General features: G+C 38.8%; 1 protein-coding gene across 7 annotated transcripts in view; it reads left to right on the forward strand.

Annotated features, from left to right (window-relative positions):
- The window catches only part of LOC123313263 (sodium-coupled monocarboxylate transporter 1), a 35,873-nt gene that overhangs the window by 11,716 nt on the left and 8,985 nt on the right, over nucleotides 1-15,172 (forward strand). For all 7 annotated transcript variants that reach the window (XM_044898066.1, XM_044898067.1, XM_044898070.1 and 4 more), the window contains exons 2-4: nucleotides 211-451; nucleotides 4,167-4,489; nucleotides 9,948-10,102. In XM_044898066.1, coding sequence (XP_044754001.1) covers nucleotides 211-451; nucleotides 4,167-4,489; nucleotides 9,948-10,102 — 719 coding nt within the window. The remainder of the gene's footprint in view (nucleotides 1-210; nucleotides 452-4,166; nucleotides 4,490-9,947; nucleotides 10,103-15,172) is intronic.

Below are 15,172 nucleotides of genomic sequence, written 5' to 3' on the forward strand. Positions count from 1 at the left end.
AGCCGTGATAATATTAGAAAAATCTTTTTATTTAGATCCTCAATTTTACACATATGATTTTTATACCTGGACAGCAGACAGTTAGCTGTTTATGAAACTCTAGGGATTGGGAGCGTCAAGATGAAATAGAATTTCTTTCTGTTTGATTGATAAAGTCGACAGTGCTCCACAATATGTATGATATGCCTATTGAGTGTTTTCTTTTTTCAGTACTTGTTAACCAGAGCATCAACAAGACACAACATGTCCAAGGAAGCGAAGAGTATGATATGGGACTATTTAGTCTTCATAATATTCGTTATAGCGAGTTCTTTCGTGGCAGTGTATTCAAGATTTTTTGGTCCGAAAGAAAAAACGAAGGCTGATTATGTTTTTGCCGCAGGAAAAGTGTCAATGGCTGCCATGATGCTAAGTATAGCCAGAGGAACACTAGGAGTACGATCGTTCTTAGGTAAGCAAGATTCTATATAACCACAAATCGAATAATATGGACAGGAGGACATCTAGGAGAGGACGTATTTGTTGTTTCGAGGTTACTAAGACAGAATTTCTCGAAAAACATGAATTTGCAAAAAAGCTATACCAAATAATAGGTATTCAAATGTGGTTCATACCTATGATTATTTGATACAATCGCAAAACATAAAATCATCAATTCACGAGAATGACATGTTTCGAATTTCCATAATTTTCAAAATACCTCTCGAACCCTAACCTATTATACCTTCTTCAATTCATTGCTGAGATATTTGATTGTTTTCCTTTTTTTTTGGTAACGTATTCACCTATTCAAATACCGGAAATGAGAAACAATAAAAATTTTCATTTTACCTCGAGAATTTTTTCGTTTATTTATTTTTATACTCATTTTTCCGCATCAGAAATGGAAAATAATGAATGCCCGTCTGCTCGCTTCCAATTTCATTGTATTCGGTACTTTGAAACAATGTCAGATGTTCCTATTATCTGAACAGATACGACCTTGACGATAACTCGAGATTTATGAAGAAAAAATGACATTCGTTTCAATTCACCGAACCTGATATGAATACTTATTGTTTTGAATCGTGTATGTTCACCAAAGCTACGTAATTAAAATAATCAATCTGACACTATTATAATACAGTAGGATGATTTATTTGCCTCGTTTGGGAATTTGCTGATAATGCACCTGAAATGAATGGATTCAGGAAGTAAGGAAATTCTTAATCAATCTGAGACGCTATTGAAGCTCAGCTTAAATTAATAGTAAATTTTCGTTGGTTTATCGAATGTTGAGTAACGAGGGATTGAAAAATGTGTAATGAATTTTTTATGTATACTCAAAGATGGGTTTATTGGGGGTAAGAATTGATCCAACAATTCTATGATGCAATTATTAATTAGTCCATTTTCGTTGGACGCGTTGAAATTTCTCAATCTGTGTCATAGATACATAGAGAAATTCGTACTCTATTATGGTTCATGATATGGTTCTTATCTCCAAAAGGAAGTTCGTAGAAACATTGCGGGACAACTGCTATGTCAAACCTATTGGATCCTCTTGTTACTGTAGTTTATCAACTGTGTGTGCCTCTTTGGGTATCTCAGTTTGAGGTTATAATTAGAAATATCAGCGAGAAGGCAAAACAAATGGTGAGTGCGATTCAAAACAACTCGTGTTTCAATCAGGAATATTTTAATAATAATTGTTCGCATTAGGTATACCTACGTTTAGATATGTAAAATTTGACTGCTTTGTGGATATACCATGAAAAGATGTCATCTCAAGGTTTTACTTGGTCCAATGTTCGTATTTACAGATCTTATATTAACTCTAGGAGGAAGAATGTGAAATATCCTCTTAGCTTTCCTGAAATAAATGTCCCTGCATCAAGTGACGATCCTCTAGAAATGTCTCCCGAATGGCGTGGCTTCTTCAAGACCCAACACTAAAGTACTTCCTGCTTCTCCAACTTTCATTATCCGCAAAAGAAACAAATGGAATTTATTAGTCTGGCGAACCCTCGAAATTGTACGATCTTTCGGGAATGAGTTTTGGGAAAGTTTATTTTATTTATTCCTGACCTAATCTGCTTTCGCAGTCATTGAAAAATCTTCGCTAAATTGGACAGTTAACTCGCTGAATGCCCAAGCAAGTTCATGAAAAGACTAATAGGGAGTGATTATTTTCTTCTAACGGAAAGAACGAGGTTGCTTGACAGAGTTGTGCTGTTCGGGATGAAAACGGCAAACTTGAGAAACGTTTTACTTTTGAAGTGACGTGTTTCATGGGAAAATAAATATGGAAGTCAGACGGGAACGGAATATCTTAGGACTTTGATTTGTTGGACGTTTATCGTCCTCGTCTAATGGATATTTGCACTTTTTCCAAGCGATTGCCTTGTTTCGTTTGGAAACTTCGACAAACTTTTTGGCTGGTTTCTCGAGGTGAACATGAAGAGCATAATGAATGAAAAAACATTCGATTTCATCGAATTATCATCAAAAGTATACGTCGACTCTCAAGATCAATCTCAAATGGGAAAACTCTGAATTGAAATTCCAAGCAGCCTCTAGTTCTTGGTCAGAACCTTTTGAGGTGATACAGAAGAGGCCACAAAGTAGGAACTGTGTACTAGAATACAACATAGCTTGAAATCCTCAGGTGTCGAATCAAATCTGTAAATGTTGTGATATTGTAGATGGCACTGCATTAACGACATATCCCACCTGTCATATCCAAGCTGAAATAAAATCGTAGGAAATCCTGATATCAAATCAAGCAAAGATTATATAGTATATAGGAAGATAGGAAACGCCCTCATATCTCTTGTACTGAAAACCGACTACATTTTGGTCAGTGAAAACACATTTGACAATGAGATGGCGCTGATAACGTACTGTCAATACAGAAAACCTGTTTAGTAACAGTTTTCTGTTTTATAATAGAAGGGCGCGAAATTCGAATTCTATTCCTTGTTTTGAATTTCAATATCGACTTTGTTGAGATCATCCTGAGCAACAAAAACAAAAGTATGGCTTTGTTTTGTGATCAGAATGTAAGTTTTCATCTGAACATTGTTGGGAATCAATTGATATCAATGAAACACGTTGCCGAATGTGCTATACTTTCATTTGCAATTTGTAAAAAATTCACAAAAATTTTAAATTATGCACAACCACTAGAGCTTTGATTAGGACACAAAAGTATATGGTGAAAGAAACACTGACAGCAACTTTCATAGAACTTTGACTTTCCAAACAAAAATTTGACAGTTCCTCGACACCCAAAACGAAATCAATGAAACCTTTGCATTCCTGAATATATTGAAGGAGTAGCAATTGAGAATCTTCGAATGGACGTATAAGAGTCATAATTTCTCCTAAATTGGACCTTCTTGCAATAAGGTATGCTCCTGCATACAACAGTTGACGTGGATGAACAGTTGTCAATCGACTTGCTGTAAAATGTTCATTGCACATGGTGTAGTCAGTAGTGTTTGCAGGCCTTTACGCCCTGAAAATTTTATCCAATTCGTAGCACTGAAAATAAAAGTCAATGAATGATCGAGTCACATGTTACCAGTTTTAATACTTACATTCTCATTTTTCTTGGTGAAATTCGTTTTATTTGATCCACAGTTCCTCACAAAATTTCATTTGTCCCTCGAATTAATATTTTAACCAGTCTTAGGGTCTTAAAAACACATTTGAAATACAGATGGCGCTCACATCACTTTAGTCGTACAGTGACTCTATCTAACACAGTGGCGACAATTGGAAATTTAGCAAGAATATGGTGGCTTAGAAGCACAGATTTCAATGCTATGATCTCTAATTCGGAATGCGGATTGGCTCACGTCACGTCACGTGACAAAATCCGCCATATAACGAGACGAGTTAGAGTCACTGTATTTAGTCGCATCGTTTCCTATCTTTCTACTCTATAATCTTTGCAAACAAGCACTCTATACAAATCCTCCTTACTTTGTTTTTGCATAAATCTGCAATTCTTGGAAGGTTCCAACTTCTTCAACTCCTCAAAGAGGGTCAGACTTAGCTCTAGTGGGAAAATAACAACATAAAGATGTTTTTTTCTCAGGTGATGCTCACTTTCGAAAAAATCAAGATATCAATTGATGTAGCATGTTTTTTTCTTTTTTGATTTGAATTATTCATTTCAGGTTATCCTTCGGAGCTCTTCTACAGGGGATGCACCATGTGGGAGACCCTATACGGGATGGTGCTGGCCTACCCCATAGTGTGCTTCATTTTCGTCCCAGTTTACTTCAGCCTCGGCATAACGTCAGTATATCAATACTTGGATCTTCGATTTAAATCACGCCTCGTGAGATGTCTGGCCTCAGGCACATATATCGTGAGACAGCTGCTCAACCAGGGAGTCACAGTATTCACGCCCTGTGTGGCACTCAACACTGTTATTGGAATTCCTTACTGGGCATCCATCTTCGGAATCACGGTTGTCAGCGTTATTTTCACTCTGCTGGTGAGTGTATTTTTATTATAAGTGGAATTGAACCCTTAACCCTGCATTCTAGATCCGATGATGTCAGTAAAAATTTTCCTAGGCAATATTGGTCAAGTTGGCTCATTGATCATAAATTGATACTTTACGTCAGATTTGTAAATCTCAATGTTTGCAACAGTTCACTCTCGATTGATTGAATGGACCCCTTTTAAATTTAGAGGTATTACTCACTCGATCACCCAGTGACCTATGAGGATGCAACCTGAAAAGTGACATACCGATAGTGTGCCAAGCTTCGTCATGTGTTGCAGATCCCTTTCTCCGCACTCACTCATAAATGGGTGATTAATGATCTGACTAGCAGAAAACGGGCGACAAATTGAATTTAAATATTTATGAATCTTTCGTGTGCGGCGGATGAGGAACTCCGGCAAAAGGGTCAGAATTTAATTTTACCGTTCGGGACATATGTCACTGACGTGTTTTTCGTCTGCACGTCATTCCGAACAAGGGCCTTAACATCAATCGAAAAAATTCAACTGACGGCTTTGATGCTGGATCTCACAGATATTCTCGGTCAGGATTATGTATTTTTTGCTCGTATTTCACGGTAAGATGTAGCTTATACGAATCTGGGGTTTTCCAGTTGTGTGAGTGACCCTAGATTCTTATCAATTCCTAGTGAACGCTGAAAAAAGTTCTCCAAGGTCCAAAATCAAAGTCAGCATAAGCGAATATCAAGGAGGAACCTGCTAGTTTAACACTGGCATTTCGAAAGATTTCTCACAATATGAACGACGTGTCAAAATGAAGGATCCAGCACCTAAATATTCTAGAAACAAATCCCTGTTTCTGTGGACACTTTCAAGGCCGCGGCATTTCAAAAAATCGAGCGTGACAGCAATTTCGAAAAAAAAACCACGAGATCTTGTGATTTACGGCAATGTGCCATTGCTCCATCTCCATGCCATCCCAACATATTATTAATGCCCAATTACGCTACTATTACCTCAACAATTAGATCGATAATGTTTATTAATTAGTTTGCGAATATTTAAACACACGTTACGCGAGGAGATTTCCCTGGAGGACAACTTGACATGAAGGAGAATGGAGAAAATCCACGAGGATTTCCCAGAGTCGCCTGGTACGAATTTTAAGACAGGCGCAATTTGAGCTGAAAGAAGCGGTTTTTTTCAGTTCGAAAGATATGATACAGTCGCAGTATTGTGTCCTGAATTCAATGGGGAATTCTCCTCAATTTGGGTTATCACTGCATATGCAAGTTTAAACTGAATTATTATGAGTTTCATTCATGATTTTTTCAAATGCACCGCGGAAACTATTCAAAAGCATTCTTTAAATATGAGGTTTTAAAATTTAAACCGCTTCGTTTCTAGTTTACGATTTGACAACAGCGCCTACTGAGAAATAAAAAGAACAGTGTCGGATCAGCTGGTTTATAAAATAACAGCTGTTGATTTACAGGCGCCTACTTACTGGCGAGCTTCAACTGCAACTGGCCATAAAAATCCCATAAAATTTTACGACCTTCCTCGTTCGTCGCAGACTTCATAGACAGCCATCTTTGTCTATCTCATCAAGATAATGTATTTGTTGTCCTTTATTATCAAGGCATATTTCAGTCGATGTTGCCAACTTGTGCAATCGAAATGAAGCGCTTTAAATTTTAAAAACCCATTTTTATTTCTCATTTTCAAGTAGGGGAGAGTTCCTTTGAATCGGACGGCCCATGAACCGGACGCTACAGTTTTCTACTACACTCGATGGTAATTAAGCACCCTTTACGTAAATCCCATTCCCGCAACAAGGCGCGAGCCACAGGGTCGGCCATTTTTCAAGAGATATCGATCGATGTTGCAAAAATAGGATTTACGTAAAGGATGCTAAATTACTATCGAGTGTAGTAGAAAACTGTAGCGTCCGGTTCATGGGCCGTCCGATTCAAAGGAACTCTCCCCTACTTAAAAAGATTTTTTCGGGAAAGGGTTGAAATGATTATTTCAAAATGTGACGTTTCAAAGATATTTCATAAAAAATACATCATTTTCGTCAGAAAGAGTATTCCCTATTCTCCCCAGGATCAAAATCTGTGCAGGATGACTGGTGATTATAAAGAGTAACATAAAATTTTCGTGGTAGTTTGAGATCAAGCCTAGAACTTGTCGACCTTGGACTCGATTACATAGCTGAGAGAGAAAACCCTTCTTAACCCTAATATGTTCACAATTACTCAGCTATGACTTAAACTACGCTCTGATATTCACACAAGAATCAGTTGAGACCTGTGTTGGAATACCTCAGCACCAGCTGGATGTAAAAGCCTTGCTTTATCCTTAATTCTCTTAGCAATTTTTCCTAAAACAGAGGTATGAAGACAAGGTGTTGTAAACTGCAGTGTAGGACCTCCAAGTTACGTTGAAGACTTCTGAGCCAACACCACAAATATAAAACATCGAAGCAACCTCTTATCCCAGCTCGAAAAATAACCCGTTCGAATTTACCAGATGAAAAGATGACAAAATGGATTCCAACCGTCCTAAACAACGTCAGGATACCCCGTTTCCAAATCGAGCAATCCTGGAAATTCCCCACACGTCAGCCAGGAGCGATTCTTCCAAATCCAATATAATCCCCCGTATATCGAGAGGACAAACCGACCTGCATCTCCCCCCTTCTCGATCGTTTCAAAAACGGTATATGTATCGGAAACTTGGCGAATATTGAATTTTCCCGGATCTGAAGTATCAACAAGAGTGTACCTAATTTTCATCCCTTACCCGAACTACCCAACTAGTAGGTGTCTAAGTAAAGTTGTTTGGAAAGTTTCCGGTACCTCATCCTCCCACATCTTGAGAACTGATAACCGATATAGCTACTTAGACTTAGAAACCTCGTTGTACTAAGTGAGCAGTTTTTCCTTTGAACGTTCGCCGCTCTGGGTGAGTTTGTTAGGACGATGTCTCGGTTAATTTCTGACGAAAATTATGTATTTTTCATGAAATATCTTTGAAACGTCACATTTTGAAATAACCGTTTCAACCGTTTCCCAAAAACAATTATTTTAAGTACTTAAAAATGAAAAATAAAAATGGGTATTCAAAGTTTAAAGAGTTTTGTGAGAATTGGACAAGTTGGCAACATCGACTGAAATATGCCTTGATAATAAAGGACAACAAATGCATTATTTTGATGAGATAGACAAAGATGGCTCTATGAAGTCTGCGACGAACGAGGAAGGTCGTAAAATTTTATGGGATTTTTATGGCCGGTTGCAGTTGAAGCTCGTCAGTGAGTACGCGCCTGTAGATCAAAAGCTGTTATTTTATAAACAAGCTGATCGGACATTGTTCTTTTCATTGTCTCGTATGCGCTGTTGCCAAATCGTGAACTCCGCACAAAGCGATTTAAATTTTAAAACCCCATATTTGATGGATGATTTTGAATAGTTTCCGCGGTGAATAACCGCAGTGATAACCCAAATTGAGGAGAATTCCTCATTCGTGTATACAGTGTGGTCCAACGAAACCTAAACACCTCGATTTTCCGGCTTTAAAATGAAGGATAGAGGTAGAGAGATACCTGAGATTTCTAATCTGGAAGGAGAATATCGAAGAGACACTGGAAACACTAATAGACTCTCAGCCAGATCTGAGAGAGCCTTCTGAGTCGATTGCCATAACAAAGAATCGTAAAAGTTCATCGCAATACTCATTTAACCTAGCGGCATCATTTTCATCTCTGATCTTTCCAGATGTTCAATAAGGAAACCTTTTCCGTTCCTTTTTCGGTATAATATCCTCTTGCCAGGAATCCGTTGAGATCTCGGAATGAACCCCAATCTACCGTATAAAATTTCCATGACAATACTGACACGGCCTCAATTTCATCGCAGATTTCATAACAGATCAAATTTCCCAACATAAATGGCCGATTTTAATCTTGATGCTATTTCACAGCTTGTGCGGGATGCTGGCTACAGAATCGGCTCGGGGATGTTACGAACTTTTGCCGGGTTTATTTTTTCTTTGTAGTTATGCGTGCTGTTCAACGGAACGAGGATGTTCAATATAAAATCCGAAAAAGACCAAGACGAAAATTTTATTGTCCAAACAAAGTTTGGCAGTATTAGATCAAAGTTTTATACTGGCGCAAAACATTTTATTCACACAACGGAGAAAGTGACTGAAACTTCCCAGCGTTTTTTATTGACGTATCAAAGGATTTATGATGACATCATCCAATAGTTGTACATATACTCCATTCACTTTTATTCTAGAAGTCGGTTGGCCATGGAAATTTGACATATTTCATTCTGTGTAGTACGAAAATGTGGGGTTATGAAGCTTGTCAAAACATTTTTGGGTTTTAAGTAAACGCTATGTTGCCCGTTCTACGTAAAAGTTTCTGTTATTACGTATTTTATCACAATGCCGAATCTCTTCGGAAAATATGTGACGAACATAATTGATGTTTGTACAAATTGACTGAAGGCATACCAAATCCAGTTATTTGCATGGAAAATACAAGAAATAAGTATAACATCATAATATGCACTAGATAGAGGAGAGTTAATGTTTGTTATCTTCTTTGGCTAAAGTTTGAATACGTTACATCAGTTGTAGATTTCAAAAATACTGACCCGAAGATGAAATGCATGATGCAGTGGTTGGAAATGGGTATCTCCCGAAGGAATTAACAGATCATTACAAGAATGTTGAATTCTTCAACAAAAATCATCTTGCATCAATATAAGTAAGGGGAATTGAAGGAAGTTTCAAGTCAAGATGAACTTCACCTTTGAACAAAAATTTCACATGAATAGACAATTAACAGGACAACTGGCGCGTATTTGTGACTGTTCATCTTAATACAGTGATATAATAATAATAATTAGGTATTTATTGGTACCTCAAGACATTTACAATGTATAGGACAAGTCAAATAATTAATAGAAAAATCAATTTTCTTGAACGTATTCTACAATGAAATTCATCGAAAATCCTGTAGTAAATTTTTCGCATTAATTCACTCAAACATAAAATTCTCAAATGCCACCACTTTTTTGGGTCTCCCAATAGAAATAAATTCTTTGTCATCCTCTTCATTCACAATCTTTCTGATTGTGGAAATATTCAGCTGAAATATAAGTCGTTTAGATTCAGATGAAACATTGTATAACGGACCTTAATTCTAAATAGCACTTCCTGAAACTCTGTCTCTTTCGGCATTTTCGTTATGAAATTAACGACATTTCATGAGTGCCAACCTTACTCCGTTCTAGTTACAAAAACTCGAGAAAATTATTACATGGCCAACCGACTGCTAAAATAAATGTGAATGGAGTATAGATAGAAATATTTTGAGTATATTGGTCCGCAGTATCTAATCCAGCTCTGCCTCTGGAATCCATTCAGACTTGAATATTCTAAAATGTCGTTTTGTATCTTTCAAGGGAGGCTTGAAGGCAGCAATCCTAGCAGATGTTATGCAAGGATTAACAATGATCGCAGTGAGCGTTGCAATAATATTTCAAGGCACTATTGAGGCAGGCGGAGTGAGCGAGGTTTTCCACACGAACAAGGAGGATGGTAGGCTTGAATTCCTCAAGTAAGTACGGCTTTACATCTAATTATACCCGGATAAATGGTTGAATAGGGATGGGGTGGAAAAAGAAGTCGAGTTCTGAATTTCCTCGGTTGGAATGTTCAGATAGAGGGCAGGAAGCAAAGACGGCTATAATAAATTTGGTTCTGTTCCCAACCGACAGTGCAAAATTCACAGATCGGTTAATCGCTCCAAAGTTTTTTGGTGTACAACTTTTATCTTTCCAGTTTTAACTTGCATAAGACAAGAAGTCCTTTCTCTGAGGTTGAATCCTCAAATCTCTTTTCTTTAGAAGGGACTGGAAGGAGAAGTCTAGGTCTTTGAGCTAGGAAAAGTCTAGTGATGTTGAATCACAAAATCTCGAAGGCTTCGAGAAATCTAAGTCCAATATGGCGGAACATACTCGTACACGCCCACTAGAATGAAAACGAGTAATTTTTTCTTCGTCCTGTGAGAACGCAGACAAAGAGGACCTCGATAATATAGAGCGGAGCATATTCAGATGGGCCTCTAGCGCAGCATCATTTGTGCAACAGAGGACGAAACCCAAGAAACGTGAAATTAGAATATCTGAAACGGGACGACGCGGTCCTACGAATCCGATAATGAAAATAAAATTTTATGCAAATTAACTTTGTACCAAGTTTATTCAAGAAATTTTCTTTACATAATGACGAATCCTCTTTCCGGTTTATTTGTATTAATAAAACTTGAGAGAGTTCTCGGTGTTCTTCTGCTGATTTGGGATTGGATTAATGTTAATTGAGGAGAAAACCTCTGGGAGCGAAATTATTGCTGATCAAATAATTTCAGGAACGGGGAAGCCTGTTTTAATTACCATCGGCTTGTCTTTGTTCGGGAGTGTTGTCTGATTGGATCCAGAACTCGTACATGATGTCCGGATTGAGTTTTTTATTTTCAGCAATATCTGCTTTGAAAATCATGTAGTTTTATGCTTTTTGATGATAGAGATCGTTACGATTTGGCTCAAATTTTGCCCTGAAAGAGTCTCAGCTTATAGGATTGTGTCGTATCACTTAAAAAAATTGTATCACAGGAACTATTCAGCAGATACTGCTCAAATACTGCAAGAACCTTGTACAAGTCATTTTGAAGCAAAGAACAAGTATTCCACTCCATCTAATCTTCATTTTTTGAAAAACGAGGATGTATTGATATCTAGTTAGCCTAGACCAGTTTCATGCATAAACAAAATATTGCGTTACCATAGCAAAGAACAATAACTCATTAGTGTCAATGTGAAGTTTGAGGTCAAAAAAGTAAACCAGAACTACGCAATGAATTGAAAGAAAGAAGATGTCCACCGAAATTGTGAAAATCGAAAAATTGGAGTATCAACCATCATCAAGTATCTGTATTTAAAAGGGTTATAAGAGGTAAGCAGATTCACGAAGACATGCTTAATACCCTTGGTGATCAATGTGCTTCGTATGCGACCGTGAAAAATTATACTGCAAGCTTCAGAAGAGGTAAATTTTTCATTGAAGATGATGACCGATCGGGAAAGCCAGTTTCTGTGTCAGTCCCCGAAAATATCGATGCAGTTCAATACATGATTTTATCAGACCGTCAAATTGGGCTAAAACGGATATCTGAAACACTGAACATTTCATACGAACGCGTTCATCATATAGTTCACGTCAATTTGGTCATGAGAAAAATTGCTGCAAAATGGATCCCCAAATATTTGAATGTTGACCAAAAGCGTGCAAGGGTAGAAGCATCGCGATCGATCAGTGCTCGATTTGACTTCTTAAACCGAATTGTTACTATGGATGAGACTTGAGTACATTTCTACGATCCAGAAACAAAGCAACTATCGATGGAATGGCGACACTCTGGTTCTCCAAGACCTAAGAAATTTCTTGTCCAAAAATCTGCTAGAAAAAAAAATCATTTTTTTTGAAAGGTCTAGAGACGTTGCAGGTTCGCTGTAATAAATATATCCAATCAAAAAGAGAATACGTTGAGTAATAAAATATTTAGACGTTGAAATTTTGTTTGGTTCTAGAGTAGGCTAAGAATTTTTCAATATATCCTCGTATGGAATGTGAACAAGAAAGATTTCACTCTGTTCTAAATTGGGTTTTTTTCTATTTCAATAGAGAGATGTTCGAAACATCCTCTCGATACCTTAACCGGAATGAAAGTATAATGAGTGGCTAAGAAATTAAGCCAACAAAAACATCTAGGACACAAAGGACTAATATTTTCCAGAAGACTGGGTGACTTTGTAGCAGTTCCCAAGTTTCCCCTGTGGAACTAGATTTCCGTATAACCCCGTTGAAGTGTTGATGTTTACAGAATTACCCTTGTATGTGCAGACAGCCCTCGAACGATTACACCGGAATTGAATTCATTTGTTTATGTAAACTCATGAATCGGGACCCTATGGACAAGAAAGGTCAGCCCGAATCCCGTACACGGCTGATATCACCCAATCATTCACGCCCTGCATTAGTGTTAAATCGAAATTAGGCGAAGGGTTCGATTACCATAATTCCGCCAGGATTTGAATACTATCGTCCTCCTTACGTCCATTCGAAATTTCATCAGATTCGCCCGTATGGGCCGATCTAAGCCATTCCGCGGCCATCCATCTTCTTCCGTTCCCTTCAAATAACAAATGGCTCGTGTGTATGGAAGATTAATGAAGATATTTTGATGTGAGATTCCCCGAACTATGCGTGGTCAGCACTTTTAGGGGATTCGGCCATTTTAGGATGTTTCCGTTGTAGGTTTTCGTTCATTTGGCGTTTGTTTCAAGGCTTTGTTGAAATTTTTGAATTTTGGGCCAAAAATGGCCTCGAAGGATTGGTTTGGTCTAGCAGAAACTGAGTAGTGAAGATTCTGTGGGAGGAGGATGAAATTCCAGATCACCTGGTGACCAGGTACCATTGACTAGTTCATTGAAACTCGTATGGATCGGCGGCATGGGGCTTCGCAGCCAAGACCCACATCAAGAGAATACAGGCCACTGAGAATAAACTCCTTAGAATGGCGATGGACGTACCATGGTTTGTTAGGAACAAACAAATCTACAAAGACTTGGAATGGGAACCAGTTACAGAATTTATGAAGAGAAAGGCGGAAAGGATATTCGACAAAGCCAAACAACATCCAAATGAGGAACTACGAAGATTAGTCGACTACGATCCAACGGAAGAAGCTAGAAGGTCAAGAACCTACCACCGAAGACCGAGAGATCAGAAGGATTTAAATGTAACCAAAGAAGAGCTTAACCTATAAAAGCTATAGGCGGCATACAACTGTCAACACGACTATGATCGTGTGAGAGTCCAGAAACCATAAGAGTCAACTGGTTAATAGGCAAAATGCCCGGAACCTATGAAGAAGCAGTTAAGGGTTTTCAGTGGGTCTCGAGCTCAGAGAGTGAGAATCCCCACACTGTTCCCCCTCAGCAGAGGGTGTGTTCGTCTGTTTTGCAGGATTGAAACTCTGGAACTGGACACAAGAGATCTCAAGGTCGCAGTGAAACCCCTTCAAAATCTAGAATTTTGTGTCATTGATAGGTTTGGTCTCCTTAGTCTGGGTTCCAGGTCACTCTGGAATCAAAGAAAATGAGAACACCAAAAAGCTTGGGTACATTTCTTGGATACGGGTAGAACAATAACGAATAGATTACTATTTGACATTACTGACCACTATACGAGAAGTAATTATGGAGAAAAGACGCGGAAAGCTGAGGTGTTATGTTTTTGCAGGACAACGCCCCTGCACACAAATCTCATGTTATGTTGCCAGCTCCGATCAAAAATTCTGTTCTGTTTCCAGCAGCAATTGACAAGTGACTCCAGAAGAAATAGGGTGACCAAACAGAGCCCTGAGATTCCCCCTAGTTCAGACTGAAATCTTTACTATCAACTGAAAACTTTCCAGCTCTCTCTACGAAAAGGAAAATGAAATTTCAGGGTTTGTTATCGAAAACTGGAAACAGAGGCAGCTGTTTACATGAGATACGAGAAAAGCTTGCAAATTTGGAGAATTCCCAATTTCATTCAATCTTTCAGGTCAATTTTCTCATCAATTCGCTGCCCCTCATGAGATGAGATCCGGAATGACGCAAGCGATCATATTCGAACTTTTCCCGGCTAAACCGTATCCGTCTGACCGTGTGTCCAAATATTTTTCCCAGATCGGGGGTGCCCATTAATCCATTCAAATTGCCCCTCGTCGATCGGACATGCCGCATGCGTTTTCACACACGATTTGGCTGGGTCCATCCGCACGGAAGAATGTGGTATAACACGAGTGGCACAAGGCCACGGGCCGCTCTCCCGAATCCATAAGCTCCGCTTGGACGGGCATTGAAGAATAATTGACTACGGACTTTGGCAAATATTGTATCGCACCGCCAGCATGCGGCATGCTCGGGCATCCGATACGCGAACATGTGAATCCAGCTGAAACTGGACAACAGGAAAACGGAAAAAGCGAATATACGAATGTTGATTCTGACATTCCGTGTCGTCTGATCTTTTTTGTTGGCCCCCGCCGCCGGCCCATTTGAATATTCGGGATATCATACGCGATTTCGGGAACACGTGGCAAAAATGGAAAAGGTCGGTCTGTTTTTTAGAGAAACCAAGGACAAAGGAGGTCTTTCGTTTGTACTGGGTATGTCAACGTCGTCAACAGGGAATTATTATGACTTTAGCCTTGCTTTCACACTCCTCTCCAGAGGAAAATTCATTTTTCCCAGATATCGCAGATATCAAAAGGATTAAGCTCTGTTGGAGACCTTTCCAGGTTTTCTGCCTCGTGGTGGTGGTCGGGTCCGGGTAGCTCCTCGGCTCCCTGCCACCGGTTGTATTCCTGCTCCACCCGCACTTCCTGTCAGAGCAGACGGTGTTCCTCTACATACAGTTCTCGCCGTTCCCAGCAGTACCGCCTTCTGCATGACTCTATACATATTTTCGTCCAACTAAAGTTTCCTCAAGTTATCTGGTAGTTTCTTCGGTATCAGGCCTGTAGATGAAATGACAATAAGGATGATCTTTCAGCTTCCACTGTCTTCTGGTTTGTTCCTCG

This window comes from Coccinella septempunctata, chromosome 5 (genome assembly GCF_907165205.1).
Source record: "Coccinella septempunctata chromosome 5, icCocSept1.1, whole genome shotgun sequence".
NCBI lineage: Eukaryota > Metazoa > Arthropoda > Insecta > Coleoptera > Coccinellidae > Coccinella > Coccinella septempunctata.